The following is a 20257-nucleotide window of genomic DNA, read 5'->3' as shown; positions in this document are numbered from 1 at the left end:
ACCATTTAGCAGAACTTTGTTCCAGCAGAAGTGTTTATTGAGTTGTAAGCCTAACACAGTTCATTGGCTGTATGTAGGACATTTTTCTCAGCACAGATTTGCTCACTTCATTAGTACTGACAGCAGATGGTAGCACTTTCACATGAATTTACCTCCTGAATTGATCTAAGAAATGTCACTATAAAGATCCTGACAGTTTTGATGTTCCTTCACTTTTGAAAAAGGTATGTTAAACATATCAGGTGTAAGAGTTTAGATTTTTTTCTTTAGCTCTAACACATCATTCCTAAGCCAACTAAAGACAATTTTCATCTCTGATTCTAGCTGTCTAAAGGAAATAGTAGAAAACAGACATAATCTTTCCTGATAGCATAAACCATACTAAAATTTAACTCCATTGTAAGAAAAATGACTTGGAGAAATATTATCCAGAATAATTGTATGCACTGATCTCATGCCTAACATTATTTGTAAATTCTATTTCCTAGTTCATCCAAATGCAAATTTATAGGATTTCAGGATCAGCTGAATATGACTGAAAAATAGCATTGGCTGAAGTTACTGATCACTGTGAAATTTTGTGACTTCTACCTGATAAAATTCTCCATGAGCTTAACCCTGTTTTTAAATTAGAGACCTTTTGCCTTGAGTTAGGTGTAAGTCAATTAAAAATTATCAGACAAGAAGACAATGTTTGGTAAATGAATGAATGAATACATGAAGCTAGGTACTGGTAGCTTACACCTGTAATCCAAGCTACTCAAGATGCTACATCTGGGGCTGGAAAGGTGGCTCAGTGATAGAGTGCTTGCAAGCATGCATGAGGCCCTGGATTCAATTCCTCAGCACCACATAAGCAGAAAAGGCTGGAAATGGTACTGTGGATCAAGTGGTAGAGCGCTAGCCTTGAGCTGAAATGCTGAGGGGACAGGTAGATCTGAGGCTTGTTGTTTGAAGCCAGCCCAGGCAGAAAAATCTGTGAAATTCTGATCTCTGCTTAACTAGCAAACTGCAAGTGGAAGTATGGCTCAAGGGGCAGATGCTAGCCTTGAGTAGAAAAGCTGAGTGAGAGTGAATTCAAGTCCCAGTACCAGCATTAAAGTATAATTTAAAAAATACAGAATCCCAATCATAACAAGGAAACCTGATATTTTTCTATGTAAATATGAACATTACAACTCCAGGCTGTATATACAGTAGTCAAGAATACACAACATTTATAATCCAAAAATCTTAAGTTTGAAAACTTATAAAACACAAAACTTTTTTAGCACCAACAAAATTGAAATTTTGGATTATATTGGATTTGGAAGTAGATATTCAACAGGTAAAAATCTATAAAATAGACTCAAATCCAAAATCTTCAAAATCTGAGATACTTTCTATCACTAGCATTTGGAAATAAAGAATACTCAGCTTGTATTTAGAAACAATGACTTATTTTGAGTATTTTAAAAATTAATATTCTACCTATAGTTGAAAGGTAATTAATTATTTGATTAATTTTCCACAACTAAGAAAAGCTAATACATTTTAGAAATTATTGGGTGTTAAAACATGTATAATTTAATCATGCAAATTATGAATATTTTAGACATATTGTTAGAAAAGTGGTCGTGATTAATAACAATGCTTACAGGATTTGTTTTATAAGGAGTTGTTGAATTATAAATATTCTCAAAACCAGAACCTCCACCTTTTTTAAAACAAACATTATAACCATAGAAGTAAAGCTTCATACAGATTTGATTCTGTTAACATGTAGAAACTTTGTTCAATAAGCTTTTGTTTCTTCCCTTTTTTGTGCTATTATTGTGTATATATTACATTCATATATGTTACAAACACAATTCTATACTGTTACAATTTTTGTTTTTATAATCTTATGTCACTTAAAGAAATTAAAAGAAAATTTCTTAAGGTTTTGTTGGAGAGAGTCTGTCTTTAGTTTGGGGAGTTTTGAAATAAAGCCTTGCTATGTAGTCCAGGCTGGCCTCAAACTGTGATCCTTCCACTTTAGTCTCCTAAGTGCCTGGATTATAAGTGTGAACCACCAAACCTGACTGAGTTCACCATTTCTGAGGCTTTTCGTTTTTTTTTCTTGTGGATTTGATTACCCTTTGTATGTCTTAGGAAGCACTTTCTTTAGTATATTTTATAAGGCAGACTTATTAACAAGTAATTCTCTCAATCTTTCCTTGGGAATCTAATTTTTGAAGCATAGTTTTTCTGGATATAGAATTCTTGGTGTACCATTTAGTTTTTTCCACCAGCACTTTGAATCTATCATTGCTTTCTGGACAGATCATCAGCCATTGCTATATTTTTATTCTTTTGGGTTTTTTGTTTTGTTTTGTTTTGTTTTGTGTCGATTGTGGGGCTTGAACTCAGGACGTGGGAACTGTCACTGAGCTCTTTTTGCTCAAGACTAGTGCTGTATCACTTTCAGCCATAGCACCACTTCCAGTTTTCTGGTGGTGAATTGAAGATTAGAGTCTTACAGCCTTTCCTGCCCAGGTTGGGTTTGAACCATGATCCTCAGGTCTCAGCCTCCTGAGTTGCTAAGATTTCAGCCATAAGCCACCAGTGCCTGGCTTTTTTATTCTTTTTTATGTGAGGAGTGTTTTATCGCATCACTTTTTGTTTTGTAAAGAATAATTATTCCATTATTTTTGAATTAATAAACATTTGTAATATAAAAAAGTTTCATTATGATAATACACTTGGAGCATATTCATCTCTCAGCCATGTTCCCATTCCTCTTCTCCCTCCTCTCTTCTTTTCAAACAGCATTTGGTGGGTTTCACTATGCTGTTATAACACAGAACACATAAAATATCCTTGGACCCACTTTGTCCCTCAGTACCCCCAGAGATAATCACTGTTTTATCTCGACACATTACCATTAATATTATTGTCATTGTCATTTAGGTCTGTACTCTGCAAATAAGAATATTGGATATTTGACTTTTGAGCTTGACTTACCCCAGTTCCATCCATTTCCTGCATATTACATTATTTTTTTCTAGCAAAGTAATATTCTATGGTGTGTGTGTGTGTGTGTGTGTGTGTGTGTGTGTGTGTGTGTGTGTGTGTGTGTGTGTGTGTTTAATTTCTTTATCCATTCACCAGTTGTTAGGTCCCTTGGCTGATTCCACAGTTTGGCAAGACTCACATCTTTTCTTAAAATATGGACTCTCCTTGGTTTTGGCAGACAGTCACTTGCCTATGATGTGTATGGGCATGAACTTGTTCTATAGCCTGTATTTCTTTGAATATTTTGCCTGTTCTATTATTGTCTCCTCAGATTCCTATTGCATGTATGCTAGATAGTATAGGTTGTCATAGTACAGGTCTCATATACTTATTTTACTCCATTTTTCTTCCTCTGTCTTCTTTGGACTAAATACTTTCCTTGTTCTAACCTATTAATTCTTTTACTGGTATTTTATATTTTCTGAATTTTTATTTTTGATATTATATTTTTCAACTCCAAAATTTCCATTCAGTTTTTTATCCAGTTTGTATTTCCTTATAGGTATATACTTTATTTACAGAGTCTTATAAAGTATACTATATATATAGATATATACTTTATTTACAGTCAGTGTCATAATTTTTCTCTTTCATTTGTGTGAACATAATTTCAAATATTACAGCATATTTATAATAGCTGAATTATTTATAACCCATTTGTAAATCCAGTATATTGACCCACTCATAGTTTTTATTAATGACATTTTCCCCTAATATGTGTAATACTCTGGTTTCTTTGCATGTCTCTTAAATTTCTTTGAAAACTAAACATTTTAGCTAGGCACTGGTCACTCATGCCTATAATCTTACCTATTTAGGAGTCTGACATCTGAGGATCATAGTTGGAAGCCAGCCTGGGCAGGAAAGTTCATGAGACTCTTATCTCCACTTAACCACTTGAACACGTGCGTGTGTGCACACCCACACCCACATCTATCCACCCTCCCCTGCCCCCTCCACACACTGCTGGAAGTGGAGCTGTGACTCAAGTGGTAGATCACTAGCCTTGAGCAGAAAAGCTCAGTGCTCAGTCCCTGAGTTCAACCCCTGGGACTGGCATGCACACATGCTCATGCACACACACTCATGCACGCGTGTGCACACACACACACACACACACACACACACAGAAAGAATAAAATCTAAACATTTTGAATAATATGGTAAATTCTGAATTCTAATATTTTACCCTGAAGATTGCCCGTTATCATTGTAGTTTTTTGTTTTAGTAGCTTTCCTAGGCTTTTAAAAAAAGTTTTATTGTTGTCATAAAGGTGATGTACAGAAGGGTTACAGTTATATAAGTCAGATAAAGGATACATTTCTTTTTGAAATGTAATCTCTTCCCTTGCTCTTTCCTAGTTTTTCCCTCCAGTCCTCATATACAAGTTGTATAGTTAATTTTCAACATGGTGTCTAATAAGTAACATTGCTGTATTTGTTCACCCTTTGTCCCTTCATTCTGTGCACCCCCCCCCCCCGCCCTCCCAAAGACAGGTAAAGGAACAAACAAGACATAAAGAAAATGAAGCAGCAATAAAGAAAAAGGGCTCTTATTTCCATTTCCTGGAGTTCATTTTGATAAATATTATGTTATATGATCAGAGGCATGTAGGTATTGTGGGCTCCTCCCCTTAGCAGCCTCCTTTGGTCTCACTGTTTGAGAATTACTGGAGGTTCCTATTCTTTATCTGCAGAATTTGTCCTGCCCGTTTCCTTTTCTTCTTTCATTTTCTTTTTCTTCTTCATTTTATTTCTTTCATTTTTTCTTTTATTCCTTTTTCCTTCCTTGTCCTTCCTTTTCTTCCCCTTTCCTTCCTTCTTTCCACCTTCCTTCCTTCCTTCCTTCTTTCCTTCCTTCCTTCCTTCCTTTCTTCCTTCTTTACTTTTTTTGAGTTGGAGTCATTATTGCTCAAACTGGTGGGCTCAGCCTCTTAAACATCTGATACTTCAGGTATGTAGTCTCATACTTTTTTTTTTCCCACTTTTAATTCTTTAGCCTTCCTTCCTCAGGTCACTGTATAGCTTAGTGGTTAGCCAATTATTGGACAGAGATTGTGCTCAAATATCCTAGTACTATAAGCCTTCTTCCGTTTGCATAGTATGTGGGTAGTGATCAAATCAGCCTTGGCTGTTACTTCTCAGCAAACTTTGTGTCCCCCCTGCACATGGGCATAGTTCTGATCAGCCAGGATGCCTGGAGAACCTTTCTCAGACTGCCTGAATTCTAGGATCCCTATTACACTTCTGGCTTCTCTGCTGATGGCCTCAATTGGCCAAAAATCTTCTGGTCAGCAAAACTGTGCTTCTCTTTTTTCATTTAGAACCTAGTTTGTGATTTTTATTGACAATGCTGCTGAGCAATAGTTTTCACCATCTGCTGCAGATGAAGTCAGCCTCTCTGGCAGCCTAGCTGCTGGCTCTCAGGGCCCTCCTGGCTCTAGTAAAGTCCTCTGTTGATGGAGCCATGGAAAGGTGTAGGATGTCTTTCTAGGCAGGCAGGCTATAAATTCACTCTGCTTCTAATTTGAAATTCTGAAACATCATGAATTCAACAAAATTTTTGTTTGCCCTTGGTGATTTCTATAGCCTGGAAATGGTTTATTTTGGGTCATTTGTTCAGTTTTATACTTATTTATGGGAAGACCTCTTCATTATGTTATAACTGAAAATTTACTCCTATCATTATTTCCTTATAAAACTTTTCTTAAGCTGGTGGTACCTGCCCATCATTCTAGCTATTCAGGAGACTGAGATCTGAGGATCGTGGTTGGAAGCCAGCCTGAGCAGAAAAGTCCCCATGAGATTCTTACCTCCAATAAACTACTTAAAGCCAGAAATCATGCTGTAGTTCAAGTGGTAAAATGCTCACCATGAGTACAAAGAGGCCCAGGGACATTGCCCACGCCCTCAGGTTAAGCCCCAGGACCAGCAAAAACAAAACAAAACAAAAACAAACAATCCACAAAAGCTGAGAACAGTGGTTCAAAATTCCAGTTGCTTCAGTGGGTTATATGTTCAAGACCGGCAGAGCCAAAAAAAAAGTTTGCAAGACTCCTCTTAACCAGTACAAAGCAGGATGCATGCAGTGGTTTCATCCTAGCTATATAGGAAATAGAAATAGGAGGATCAAGACCCATGTCAACCCCTGGGAATAAATGTCACATCCTATCTGAAAACTGACTACAGCCAAAAATAGTGGCATGGCTTAAGTCACAGACCACAAGTGCAAAATCCTGAATTCAAAGTTCAGATCTTCCTTCTACCCCCAGGAAAAAAAAAATGTGTCACTCAGCTTAAGATAATCATACTGAGACATATTTATATAATTTTTTTTGCAGTGCTATATTTTTTGTGCTTATAATTCCAGCTATTTAGGAAGCAGAGGTTGGTAGGATTGTATTCTAGACCAGCCACAACAGGAAAAGAAAGATTTCTAGAGGCACTACATGGGAAGAAAGAATGTCAAGAATTCTAAAAATCCCAGATCCCTAAAACACTCAATGTCACCAATGCAAGTAGAACTGTGTATTTCAGTCATTGTAAATAGGTACATGTGTATGCATGCAAATATGATGAATGCTTGAAACTGAGACAGTAGTGACAATCACTACTTTCAATAAGAGCTGTTTCCCAGGAGCACTTCTAATGAGTTCAGCTTTTTCATAGGCTGATCAAGAAGAAAAGCCAAGAGAAGCAGCTGGGCTGACCCTAGTCCAAATCCAGTTACAAGTCTGTTTTATTTGGCCTATCTCTTCCTTAAAAAAAACTTATTCCAGCATTTAAATCTAAGAGGTTTTACATAAACTTCTAGTTCCCTAAGTCATGTGGACAAATGGGAAGCTCTCACATACTGGACCTATGTTCCCAGTTAACACATTTGCCTGGTTCAAAGTAGCAAGCCTGACCTTGGATGGTAGCCCTCTCAAATTCACCATAGTCTATCACTGCTGGTGTGTTGAAATGACTTTTCCCCTGTAGGTCACCTGACTAGATTTTATACTTATTTAAGTTTGTTGTTATAGAATTGTTAATTCACAACATAGTTGGTAGATTTGTCATCAATAATTATTTTTGTGTTTGTAGATCACCTGCACAAATTACTTACTACAGAGACCATCCTTGGGCTCCCCATTGTTTGCTGAATGCTTTTGGTGTACCTTTTATCCAAATATTTTCTTAGAAGTGGAATAGGTTATATCATATGGGATTTTAGCTTCCAGAAATAGCCATATAGACATTGAGACATGTCACACAGTAGAACTGTGTATTTCAGTCATTGTAAGAGAGAGAACAACTTAAATATTTCTGTTATTCCCCCACCCCTTACCTCACAGAAACTGAACCCATTAGAACTGGCTCAAACAATGAAATGTTGGCCAAATTTGGGTTTAAAAATATGCAAATGAATTTAGTTCCTTGATCATTGACAAAGAGATGAATGAAAGATGATCAAGCTACTAGGCTTCCTGGGCATCCTTGAAAGAAAACTAACGACAAACAGTATCCAAGAGGGAACTAATAAAATTTATATTTAGTGTTTGTGCCATGTAAACAAAAATGTGTCTTATTGTACTTGACAATACTATTTGTCAGTGAATAGCTCATCACCATCCTCTTGTCATGTCTAGACTATAAATTGTCTTTCAAAGTAGAACCTGTACGTTAATCAATAGCTTCAAATTTTAAAAGAGTAAAGTGGATTATTTGTTTTAACTTTTTCAAGTAACTCACAGAGAAAATCTAGGACCAATTCTGATTCTTACAGGAACATCCAATCCTTGGGCAACCCTTTTTTGTATTACATCCCTGCAAGACAAATGAATTCATGACTCCTGTATTAAAGAATTCACAGAAAATCAATAGGTAAGAAACACCTTAAAGACACATTGGTCTCTGCTCTGATTTTAAAACTGTAAATCTTTTTATGCGGGTCTAAAAGCTAAGTGAAAAAAGAAATATTCTTTGTAATAATAACAATGGCTGCCATTTATTGATTTTTTTATGTGGTAGGTGCTATTCTAAGAGTTTTAGATATATAAATGCATTGGATGTTTATAAGGTCCCTAAGAATACTATTATTTTACACAGTTTACAGAGAATTCAGCTAAAGCTCAGAGAAGTTAAAAGACTCCACCAATGTTACACAGCTAATTAATGATACAACTGGGATTTGAACCCAAGCATTTTTGCCTCAGAACCATGCTCTTTAACCACTGTTAACCTATTATAATAATACTATAAATTTCAAATATAAAATTTGAGTCATCAATGCAAGTCAGGAGCTCCAGTATTACATTTCCCTTCAACTACCTTCAAGAGATACTCATATTTTCTCTGAAACGGAAATTCTTTCCAAGCAATGAGGCTGCTATTTAGAAATGCTGGAAAACCAGATAGGAATACATCTTGTATCACTGACTGATGAGAAGTTCACTATTCATCCAAAAATTATGATGGAAGCATTTATTTGTATTGCTATGTTTCACTTACTTCCTAGGAATGTCAACTATATCACATCATGGCTGAGCATTGTAGGGCCAGTCATTGGGCTGAATCTCCCTCTGAGTTATGCCAGAGCAGCTTCTCGGGATGAATGACATATTGACAAGGTAAAGAGAAAAGCTTAAGACTTCATGTATTAGTGTGTGATCATATGTTGCCATTGAACTTAGATACTTCCCTATTCTATGGTAACCTTGCATTCATCTTAAATGGGCTGAACCCTGGTTTGTGTTTTAGTTTTCCAGTAGTATCATACCCAGTTATTTGGGAAGCATTTTCCTTTGCTGTGAATAACATTCACTCAGCTAAAGGAGGGAGCAGTTAGCATGGATATTCTTGATGAAAGGCTTTTTGCTCAGTCAAAGTACTTTTATTCTATTGACTTTTATTTTGTTGTTCTTCTCAGATCTTCTGTTGAACTTAGCAGCTATGAAATGAAGACCAAGAGATGGCTGTAGTAGAGCACTTGCCTGACCAAGTGCTGGGTATTCCAAAACCAGTACTGCCACAAAACCAGTACTGCCCAGACTTTACCTGAATTTTGTTTGTTTGGTCTTTTTTGCTGGTCCTGGGCTTGAACTCAAGGCCTGGGCACTGTCCCTGAGCTTGTTTGTGCTCAGGCTGATGCTCTACCACTGGAGCCACAGTGCCACTTTCAGCTTTTGCTGAGTACTTTATTGGAGATAAGAGTCTCACAAACTTTTCTTCTCAGGCTGGCTTTGAACCATGATCCTCAGACCTCAGCCTCCTGAGTAGCTAGGATTATAGGCATGAGACACCAGCACTCAGTGAGTTTTTCTGTTTTTAATGAGATTATACTAAACATTTCATGATGTGATTCTTTTTCCCCAAGGAATAAACCATCTACAGTGTTGTAATATGATAACAAATGACATTAGTCCACTTGCAGGTTTTTTTGTCCTGGGTCAAGCATTTTACATTTCTTCTTTTGATATGGATACTGATAGAAAAATGTGTTCATTTTAACATAAAATATATGAAAATTAAAATATAAAATGTATGTGTCCCTGGAAACTAATGTTGTAATCATGTCCAATATTAAATTATTCTACCACAATCATACTCTGGGGCAATAGATTAGTTCTATTATATTTTACTCTAAAAGAAAGAGAGCGAATATACCCAGGCTGAAGGAGATAAATCACATGAAACCTTCAGTGCATGAGAAGATATTGTTAAGTATTATTATACAAATAGTCATTAAATGCTCACTTGTCTTAAAATTGTTATTTTATTTATTCAATCAGTAAATAAACTTAATAGCTAACAAGATAAAATTCACCTGGAGGAATTATCTATTTTGGTTTCTTGTTTTGTTTTTCATTCTAATTGGTCAGAAGCATAAACCAAGAGAAACTAAGAGAAAAAAATAATTGGCTCTTTAGAGAATCTAGATTCATTTCTTTGAATGAAGGATATACCTGAACTACCTGAGGTTTTACAGGCTCAAACGTTAAGACCACTCAGAAACATCCTTTCTATGATCTGATGTTCATATTCCTTACAGAACCTCTGGTTTTGGTCTACATTTTAGTGTGACATCAAATTGGGGGATGAGGTAGGCAACAAGCCCTTTATAATTCGATGCAAGGTGAACTTAATGTGTGGGCATTACAGATACTCTAAATGTAGGAGGCTATCCCCTGGTAAACCTATTGTAAGCTGATAATGACATAAATTAAAAATGCATCCAGGGGCTGGGAAGGTGGCTCAGTGGTAGAGCGTTTGCCTTGCATGCCTGAGGCCCTGGGTTTGATTCCTCAGCACCATATAAACAAAAAGAAAAAAGCCAGAAGTGGCGCTGTGGCTCAAGTGGTAGAGCGCTAGTCTTGAGCTGAAGAGCTGAGGGACAGCACCCAGGCCCAGAGTTCAGGCCCCACAACCGGACCCAAAAAAAAAAAAAAATCCATCCAATACACCTAAACTACTACACATCCTAAGTTAGCCTATTCTACCTTAAACATCCTCAGAACACTTTCATCAACCTTCAGCTTGACAAAACCATCTTATGCAAAGCTTGTTTTATTAACAAAGCATTGGACATCTCACATATACACATAGCTTAGGCATCTTGTTGATGTTATGATATGTGAAAACACAAACCCAATATCCAAAAAACCCTGACAACACAATATAAGTTTTCTGCCTTACTATCATAAGAGATCTTGCTACTGCCATCCAGTGTCATGAGAGAGTACTGGATCACTTACCACTGTGCACAAAAAGATCAAAATTTGAAATCTGGACTATGGTTTTACTATGGTTGAACTACTGTAAATCAGAAACTATACATGGGATATAAGAATATTAAAGCCTTTAAAAAAAACAATATAGCTGCTACAACTTTACTGTGGTTTTTCTGTGGTTTGTCCCTTCTGAAATTCCTATTGAAATTTGATTCCCAGATGGTGTTGAGAAGTGGTAAGACCTGTAAGAGATGATACCATGTTGTGGAAGATTAATTCAGTTGTCTTAGGACTAGATTGTTCTTTCACGAGTGAGTTTTTGTATATAAGTTCCCATTTACTCTTCTACACGTGCTTTCTGCCATGCATTAAAACAGCATGATGCCCTTTTCATATGCAACTGCTTGATCTTGGACTTCCCTGCCTCCAGAACCATAAACCAAAATAAACATTTTTCTTTATGAATTACAGTCTCTGGCCTTTTGTTATTGTAACAGTGCTACTTATGGTATCCAGTGATGGATTTATGAAAGACAATCACAGAGTTTAGAGTGAGGTGATTGTCTGCTGATTAATCTGAGAGACCATGAGCAGCACTCCTGGTATATATTGAGAGGCTCAGAATCCTTAGAAAGAGAGTAAAGAAAGGGTTACTTCAAATTGCTAGAAAAGCTGAAAGTAAATTTTAAAATGCTGAGCCACATATATTCATGCTAGGATAAGAGGCTGGTTATATGCTTGCTGGGCATTTTGGGAGTTACCACTTAACATCTTTTCAACTTTTACAAGAGAATCTTCTTTCCCCTCACTCTCCCTAATGTAAACATAGATTTCTCAGCAAATCATTTCCCAAGCCAGCCAAGTCATTGTGTGTGTGTGTGTGTGTGTCTGTGTCTGTGTCTGTGTGCGCGCGCACCCATGCAATGTATCATCCAAACTGTACTTTTCTGGAGTTATTTTTTACTAACAGATGTTGAAATGATAACTATAGGTTTTATTTTTTTAAAGGAATATATATATATGTTCCTGATAAGGACTTAAAACTTCATTTTTGGCAGTAAAACATTCAGAAGAGAGCATGTAGATATTAAATATCAACACATCAATCCATCTCCTTAGGCAACTCTCTTTTCAGATTTTTTTATTGAGAAAACATTTTGGCTAATAATTCCCATTTTAGTCTAGGAATGTTAGGCTGGGAATGTGGCTTAGTGGTAGAGGAGTGTTTGCCTAGCATGCATGAAACCCTGGTTTTCCCTCCTCAATACCATATAAACAGAAAATGCTGGAAGTGGTGCTGTGGCGCTGTGGCTTATGGTAGAGTGTTACTAGCCTTGAGCACAGAGAGGCAAAGGTACAGTGCCCAGGCCCTGAGTTCAAGCTCCAGGCCTGGCAAAAAACAACAAGAAGAAGAAACATTTTAAAAGTGCAGTTAAGCCGGGCACCCATGGCTCATGCCTGTAATCCTAGCTACTCAGGAGGTTGAGATCTGAGGATCACGGTTCAAAGCCAGCCCAGGCAGAAAAGTCTGTGGAACTCTTATTTCCAATAAACGGGAAGTAGTGCTGTGGTTCAAGTAGTAAAGTACTAGCCTTGAGTTGAAGAGCTGAGGGACAGCACCTAGGCCCAGAGTCAAGCTCCTCGACCAACAACAACAACAAAAAAGTGCAAGTATACTAATAGATGGTTGCCCTAATAGCAATTAAATAGTAGAAAATCTTTATATTAAAACATATAATATAAAACATGAGAAATAGTTCTTTTTTGGGGAGAGGGGGTCTGGTCGTGGGGCCTGAACTCTGGGCCTGGCCGCTGTCTGTCAGCTCTTCAGCTCACGGCTAGCGCTCTACCACTTGAGCCACAGCTCCACTTCTGGCTTTTTTTTCTGCTTATGTGGTGCTAAGGAATCGAACCCAGGGTCTCATGCATGCAAGGCAAGCGCTCTACCACTGAGCCACCTTCCCAGCCCCCGATAAATAGTTCTTTGTGATATGAGGGGCTATATTTCCTTCTCAGGTATTATAAAGGAATGAACTTTCAGTCAGAAATAAGGCCACTTCTGCTGCTGCTGGAAAAGCTGCTTCAGTTTCCTCATTTGTAGGTGAGGAAACTCACCTTTTATGTTTCCTGAGGCCATCTTGCACTTAGGTTTGGGGGCACAGGCTGAGTTGGAGGTCTAGACTATAAGTTTGGTGAGCTGCTAGCTGTGTGACATGGGCCAATTTTCTTTATCTCCTTTTTCTCGTACTAGTTCTATAAAACAAAGGCCACAGTGCCTGTCACACTTACCTGACAAAGGCAGAGGGGAGATCAAAATAATACATAAAACTAAATATGCTTTATAACCAGCAATGCTGGAAGAAGTAAGGACTGATTATAGATAACGGATACCAGTACCTACTTCTAGTCACCTCATTGCAGCCGTAGCCACTGATGGGCTCTGGAGTCCCCAATCCCCACATCTACGTGGTGAATGCTCATCTGGTGGATGCTGGATCCTGCCTGGGAAGTCTTCCTCCCCGATGCCTCTCTAACTTTTAACCTGTTCTATGAGATTTCCTTGTCTACAAAGCCATTTCTGACCCCACAACTGCCAGTTATTGTTACTCACTGTATTGTTCATTGGTTCTGCTTTACTCTGGCCCATTTCTTTTCCCCCCTCATTTCCACATCCTGGAGGTAATTTTGATAAATATTATCTTATATAATCAGAGGCACATACACATTGCACTTTTGTGTTCCTTCCAGAAGAAGTATCCTCCTTCTGGCTTCTTTCTTGAAGGTTCTCCTCTAGGAGGTATAAAGAGCACTTTGACCAGAAGGAGTAGCAGTGGCTATGTGGATCAACAAGTACTATCCTATAGGTTAGAGGTTAAAAAAAAAAAAAACCTTTCCTTTGATAAAAACTTAAATCTAAACTCAAGAGAAAAGGGTTAAAAGTTTTCTTGGACATTTCTTCCATGATAGGTTTAGTTGCTTTTACTCATAGTCCCAAGATAACCAAGGCATGAGTGCTGCATTGGCAAAAGCAACTTTACATAATTTACAGAGCTAATATTCCAGGGAAGTTTTTAATTTGATAGTAAAAATTTGTGAGCTAGGAAGATGAAAATATCCTTTTATTTATCCTATCTTAATCTTATGAAAATTCTTATTTATTGAGCACCTCTGGTGTGCTAACCTGGGCCAGATGAAAGGGAGAAAAAACAGGAGATATGATCCTAGATCATAGAATTCTATAGTCCAGTGGAAATAGAAAGAGGTTCAAGGGAAGGGTGCCAGGGGCTATGGCTGAGATGTGTGAAGCAGATGCCAAGGGGCCATGTAGCAGATGAATGAGAGAATTATGAGAAACTTAGAAATTAGCCAGGTGAAGATGAAATCCTCAAAGGACATAGGAAGAAGTAGTAAAGAGTGAAGGTGGGTAACAGGACTGAGGCTAGGTCTGGAAGGACCTATGTTACTTGAGAATTTGTAGTTTGTCTGAAAACTACAAACAACGAATAAAGGAACTGAAGTAAGGAAGTTAAAGTCATTGCATTTGTATTATATATGTGTGTGTCACATATATATGTCATATATCTAACATACTGTATATAAAAATGATATGTCATATACATACACATAAAACTGTATTTTGAAAGTACTTAATTAATCATATATGGCTGTCTTTTTTTTTTTCTATCACAGTATAATGGGCCCTGGATTTAGAAGGTAGAGAAATAGAAATGGGGCTGGGAATGTGCCAAGTTTTTACTAGGTCCTTCCAAAACAAAACTTGTTAGTATCCTGAAAAGCATGAATCCTGACTGGGCTGCATTACTAAGGGCAAGTCATTACACCCCTCTAAATTTGTTTTTTAATTCAATGTAAAGAGATGCATTACTTTCAGTAAAATTGGCTTGTTGACTTAGGATTTTTATTTTATTTTTATTTTTCTTGGTCATGGGGCTTGAACTCTGGGCCTGGGTGCTGTCCCTCAGCTCTTCAACTCAAGGCTAGCACTCTACCACTTGAGCCACAGTGCCACTTCCAGCTTTTTCTGCTTATGTGGTGCTGAGGAATTGAACTCAGGGCCTCATGCATGCAAGGCAAGCACTCTACCACTAAGCCACCTTTCCAACCCTGGTTTAGGATTTTTTTTTTAAGAACACATTAAAGAGAAATGATCAAAATGTATAGTGAGGCCTGGGAAGGTGGCTCAGTGGTAGAGCGCTTGCCTTGCATGCATGAGACCCTGAGTTTGATTCCTCAGCACCACATAAGCAAAAAAAAAAAAACCCGGAAGTGGCGCTGTGGCTCAAGTGGTAGAGAGATAGCCTTGAGCTGAAGAGCTGAGGAACAGAGCCCAGGCCCAGAGTTCAGGCCCCACGACTGGACTCCCCCCCCAAAAAAAATGTATAGTGAAAATTATTAGTTTGGAAACTTTGGTTTTAAGTAATCATTTATCACTTAAGGATGTGCTCTGAGAGGTCAGTGCATCAGTAGGTGATTTTATCATTGTGTGACCATCATAGGGTATGCTTACAAAACCTAGGCAGTGAGGCCTACTATTCACATAGGTTAGAAGGCATACATGGCCGTAAATGTGGTCAATCATCAATTGAAATTCAAGACAACTGTGTATTGTGTATATGAACGTATGTATATGTATGAAAGTGTATCTTTGTAGGTTTGCATACATGTGTGTGTTTTGAGGTAGTATATTCTAAGTTGTGATATAAACTGTATTTCTAACTCCAAAGCTCCCTTCCAGTTGTAAGAGCTGCTGAATTCCTCCACAATATTGTTGACCAGTAAGTAAGTAGCTGACAGCTTTTCTAGGATACAGGAAGTAATCTGTTGTTGTGCCTATGATATAGGGAATAAAATCATGGGTATCTAGAACTCTGAAACTTTTCCTCTGTGTGTGTGTGTGTGTGTGTGTGTGGTTCTGGGGCTTGAACTAAGGGCCTGGGTACTGAGCCAGGTACTGAGCTTTTTTGCACAAGGGTAGCATTCTACCACTTGAACCACAGCTCTACGTCCAGCATTTGGTGGTTGGTTTTGTGGACTTTTCCTACCTAGACTGGCTTCAAACTGTGATCCTCAGATCTTAGCAGTCTGAGTAGCTAGGATTTACAGGCATGAGCCATTGGCAAGCTGCTTTTCTCTGCATTTTTGTATGGCTTATCTATAAAAATGCTTTCACTTTTTCTCCCTTAAATTCAGTAGTGTTCATTGAAGCAGTACTGTAATACCCAAGATCTTGCTTTATCTTTTATGTTGTCGGTGGCGACATCTAGTGGTTTTACTTTAAGTATTCTGTATTCTAGACCACAGCTAAGAAAGATTTTCAAAATCACCAAGTCCCTTTTGGTAAAAAATTTTTTTTAATGAACTGAAAATTCACATGTATTCCTACATTCAATTTATCTCTACATAATAATAAGTAAAAAACCTATTATTTTGTGGTGATTTCTAAGAAGTTCCAAATCCCCAGAAGGTACTATTATTTATGAAGCAGAAAATACGCCTTGATAAGTTAAGAAATCACTGCTCCAGTATATGTAGTCTTTGGCACATTTTATTTTTCCCCCATCATTCTTTTAATGAAATAGAGGAAGCAACCTAAGAATACATATGGGATAATGAAAGACCTGAATAGCAAAAACAGTCCTTAACAGTGCTGGAGGAGTATCAGTAATTGGTACATTATTATTTCAAGTTTGCTATACCTTGGAATGTTGCTTGACAGCACTCGGTAAGTCTTTGTTGAATGTTTGAATATGCAGGTGATTACTGAGCCCTGACTAAGAATCCCATGGGAATATTGGACTTTGCAGGACTGGGAAAATTTGAAGCAACATTTCAGTTAGGATACATGATGAGCCAAAAGTGGAACCATAATTAGGATCCAACAGGATGGCCTTGAAGGGATTTTACCTATAAAGGTGACCAAAAGATAGTTGTTTTAGAGACTCACTTGGCAGTGCTATACTGGGTGGATTAGAAGGAAAAGAAACTGGATAAAGGCCAGGAGGCTAATGTAGTGAAGTGGTATACTCCCCCAAATTAGAATGTTGAAAAGAAACCAATTTCTGAGATATTTTGAGAACTTGGAGTGGAATCTAAGGAAAGACAGTTTTTATGTCAAAGTTTTAACCTGGTTAGTTCCTGCTTAGGCTTAGACTAGCTCTCCTTGTCCCATTTCTGCAGACACCGGGGACTAAACTTGTTTTCTTCTTTTGGGAAATACCACTCACCTTATCATTTCAGATGCCTTTCTCCCAATACCAGCAGTGGAGTGAGAATCTCCTCAGCTCCCTCCTTGGTAAGTCAGGCCCAGGCTCTTGCTTGTTTATCAGGAGGATGGATAAACAAAACGGACTACATAGCAGGTAAGGGGGATTGAACTTTACTACCTGTGTATCAAAATGGGCAGATTTCATACAGATTATTGAGTTAAAACAAAAATTAGATGGTTTGAATGGGTATCCTAAAAGTATATACTCTTCCCCATAGTAACAGTATCAACAGGTGAATAGGCCTGGAGAACTCTGCCCTCAGGAGTGGACTGATGGCATTATCTTGGGAGTAGATTCATTATGTATGGAGGTTTCTTATAAAAAGTTGACTTAGGTCCTCTGGAGAGCGAGACATCCATCGAGGCACAGACAGTGAAAGGTGGACAAAAGTTTAGTTACACTGTTTACACCAGAAAGGGGTCCTGAGACCACCTTGTCCTGGGCTAGATTCCCAGAACCAAGAGCAGCCTCGACCACCAAACCTGACCCCCACCCCCACCCCCGACCTGTTAGTCGGTCTGCAAACCTCCAAACCTCAGACCTCCGAAGGGAAGGCTTTCCCCTGTCTCCCCTTCCTCCTCCACCGCAGGCCTCTCCGCTCTCCACAGGCCACAGGCCTGCCCTGCCCGGGAGGCGCCTCTCCGCAGGCCTCTCCAGAGGAAGGCCCCGAATGGCTTCCTGAGGCGTGCCCTGCACTCACAGGCCTGCCCTGCTCCCAGGCTTTTCCCTCCTGCCTTCTCCTCCACTCCAACTCCTCCCCTTCCTCCCCGCTAACTCCTACTAACTCCCTAACAGTCCTTCTCACGGTTTTTCCCTAACAGTTTTCCAACAGCAATCTATGCTCCTCCCCCAAGCTGCCCACTGTCCAATCACTTCCTGACAGCTCACCATATGGGGACTGACGCCCCACCCCTCCAGTAGCATGCCCCGTGGGGCTGTGACGTCAGCCTCTCAAAGCCCTGCTCTGTCTTGTCGGGTTGCCTGGTCTGTGGAGGGGTGAGGCTCGCCTCTTGATGCCCCGACCCCCCCCCCAGCAGGCCGGCCACGGGGCCACTCTGACTATTGGGCCCCAGCTGATTATCAGGGGCCCACAGGTTATTACAGTTGTTTTCCTCCTCCTCCTTGGTTCCCTCCCTTTTCTCTACCTTTATACTATGTGATGCTTCCTGCTGTTTCTACCTCCTCCTCTTCCCTCTCTCTAGGCCCTCCCCCCTTTTTTTTTCCTGGTTGTGTTATCCTCACTACCCTCAAATTTGCCATCTTCATGTTTCAGCTCTAGTGTAGCTAGATTACAGGCATGCCCTACCACCCCCAGCTCTGCCATCTTACCCTGCAGCAAGAAAGCCCTCACCACCCTTGATCTTGAACTTCCCAGTCTCCACAACTAAGCAAATCGTAGCATGTCACTTGTTTAGATGCAGGCTGCACAGTTTTAGTTCATCTATTCTTGTCAACTTGTATTCTTTTCTCAGATGTTGAAAATAACATTTTTTTCTGCTGCTTTTTTTTCTGAGGATGGGATTTATACTTACATTCTGACTAAATACTTACTAGTGTCTTGGGATAACTTTTCTATAAGATTGTCATAACTTGGTCAGCCAGTGCAAATGTGCATTTTGTAGGTTCTGCAGCCTACATCACTGCTATGGTTTTGGGTAGGGTTCATACCAGCTCACATGCTGGGAGGTTGGTTCCCAATGTGGCCTTGTTGAGTTGATGGAGCTGTAGGAGGTAGAGCCTAGTGGAAAGGAATGAGGCCACACCCTCATTAACAAATGGATGCAGGTATCATAGGCCATGGATCAGACAGGCCATGTGGGACTGAATTAGTTCTTTAAAGAATAGGCTAACAATGATCTATAGGAAATGTACTCATTACCTTACTCATGTGACTGTAACCCCTCTGTACGGTATCTTTACAATAGAAAATATATTAAAAAATAGGCTATTGTACATAAGCCCTGCACTTCTCTTAGATCTCTGTTCTACATGCACTCCTACCATTGTAATGCCACCATGAATTCCTGAGCTGAGCATACATCAGCACCATGCTTTAGTATATCTAGAAATGTGTGAACTAAATGAGCTGGTTTTCTTTGTAAAGCACCTACCACTAATATTTCGATCCATAGAACCTCACTGTACTGGGGATATTTCATAAACACTACCAAAACACAGGCAACTTCTCTTGACTGTTCTCAATTAAATTTTAAGGTATGACTAAATCTGCTCACTGTTGTATAGATTGAAACAGCAACTGGTTCTTGGGTTAAGACTCCCTTAGAAAAACCTGAAAGATAAATAGAACCCATTTTCAGAAAAACGTATTTGTACAGGCATACACAGTAATTAGAATATTCTGAACACTGTTTCAGAAGGTCCCTAGACCTTTAAAACTCATCTGTAGACTAAAACCTAGATCAAGAATCCCGGACAATATCATACAGAACACACACACAAAAAAACAGAAAACTATGGCGAGGATGCGGGAGTGGGCCTTTACATACTGTTGATGGGATGTTGTTAGTCTAGCCACTATGAAAATGGCACATATTTTTAATGAAATCCGTTAAATTGTACAAAAATGGTTACAAAAAGTATGAAGTACAAAAATAAAAGAACTCTCATCAAGTGAGGGGCTGGGAAGGTGGCTCAGTGGTAGAGCGCTTGCCTTGCATACATGAGGCCCTGGGTTCAATTCCTCAGCACCACATAAGCAAAAAGAAAAAAGCCAGAAGTGGCGCTGTGGCTCAAGTGGTAGAGTGCTAACCTTGAGCTGAAGAACTGAGGGACAGCGCCCAGGCCCAGAGTTCAGGCCCCACGACCAGACCCAAAAACAAACAAAAAAACAAGTGAATGAAATAAACTAATATTTACTGGATGCAATAAATGAGCCGCACACTTTTAACCTATGAGGGATGGAAGAACAGGAAAATGATCATCCTTAATCTCTCTCTCACACAGAGTAATTCTTATTATGAATAAATCTTAAAATTCTGTGAATTTAGATGACAAAACAAGATATGCTCTAACAAAAACAAACTATTCATATCACTGTTCCCAAATTGTTAATGGACAAAACATGTTTCAACAAGCAACAGTACTAAATATGCTCAGCTGTAATTGGAAATATTGCTTGTCACTCATAACTCCCTTCAAATGTATCACTCTAGAAAATAAATTTCTCCCAAGATAAGAATTTGTGATCAACAATACCTAATT

The 20257-nt window shown here is 38.8% G+C and overlaps 1 protein-coding gene across 1 annotated transcript in view; it reads left to right on the top strand.

Annotated features, from left to right (window-relative positions):
• Atg10 (autophagy related 10) overlaps positions 1-9111 on the top strand; it is a 295549-nt gene extending 286438 nt beyond the window's left edge. Inside the window, exons 6-8 of the mRNA XM_042690885.1 lie at positions 7805-7902; positions 8537-8648; positions 8948-9111. Coding sequence (XP_042546819.1) covers positions 7805-7902; positions 8537-8636 — 198 coding nt within the window. The 3' untranslated portion in view covers positions 8637-8648; positions 8948-9111. The remainder of the gene's footprint in view (positions 1-7804; positions 7903-8536; positions 8649-8947) is intronic.
• Positions 9112-20257: the final 11146 nt, after the last annotated feature.

The sequence above is a fragment of the Dipodomys spectabilis genome, unplaced genomic scaffold, assembly GCF_019054845.1.
Source record: "Dipodomys spectabilis isolate Male_0828 unplaced genomic scaffold, ASM1905484v1 ptg000140l, whole genome shotgun sequence".
Lineage (NCBI taxonomy): Eukaryota > Metazoa > Chordata > Mammalia > Rodentia > Heteromyidae > Dipodomys > Dipodomys spectabilis.
The sequence above is the reverse complement of the archived record's forward strand: the minus strand, read 5'-3'. Positions and strand labels throughout refer to the sequence as shown.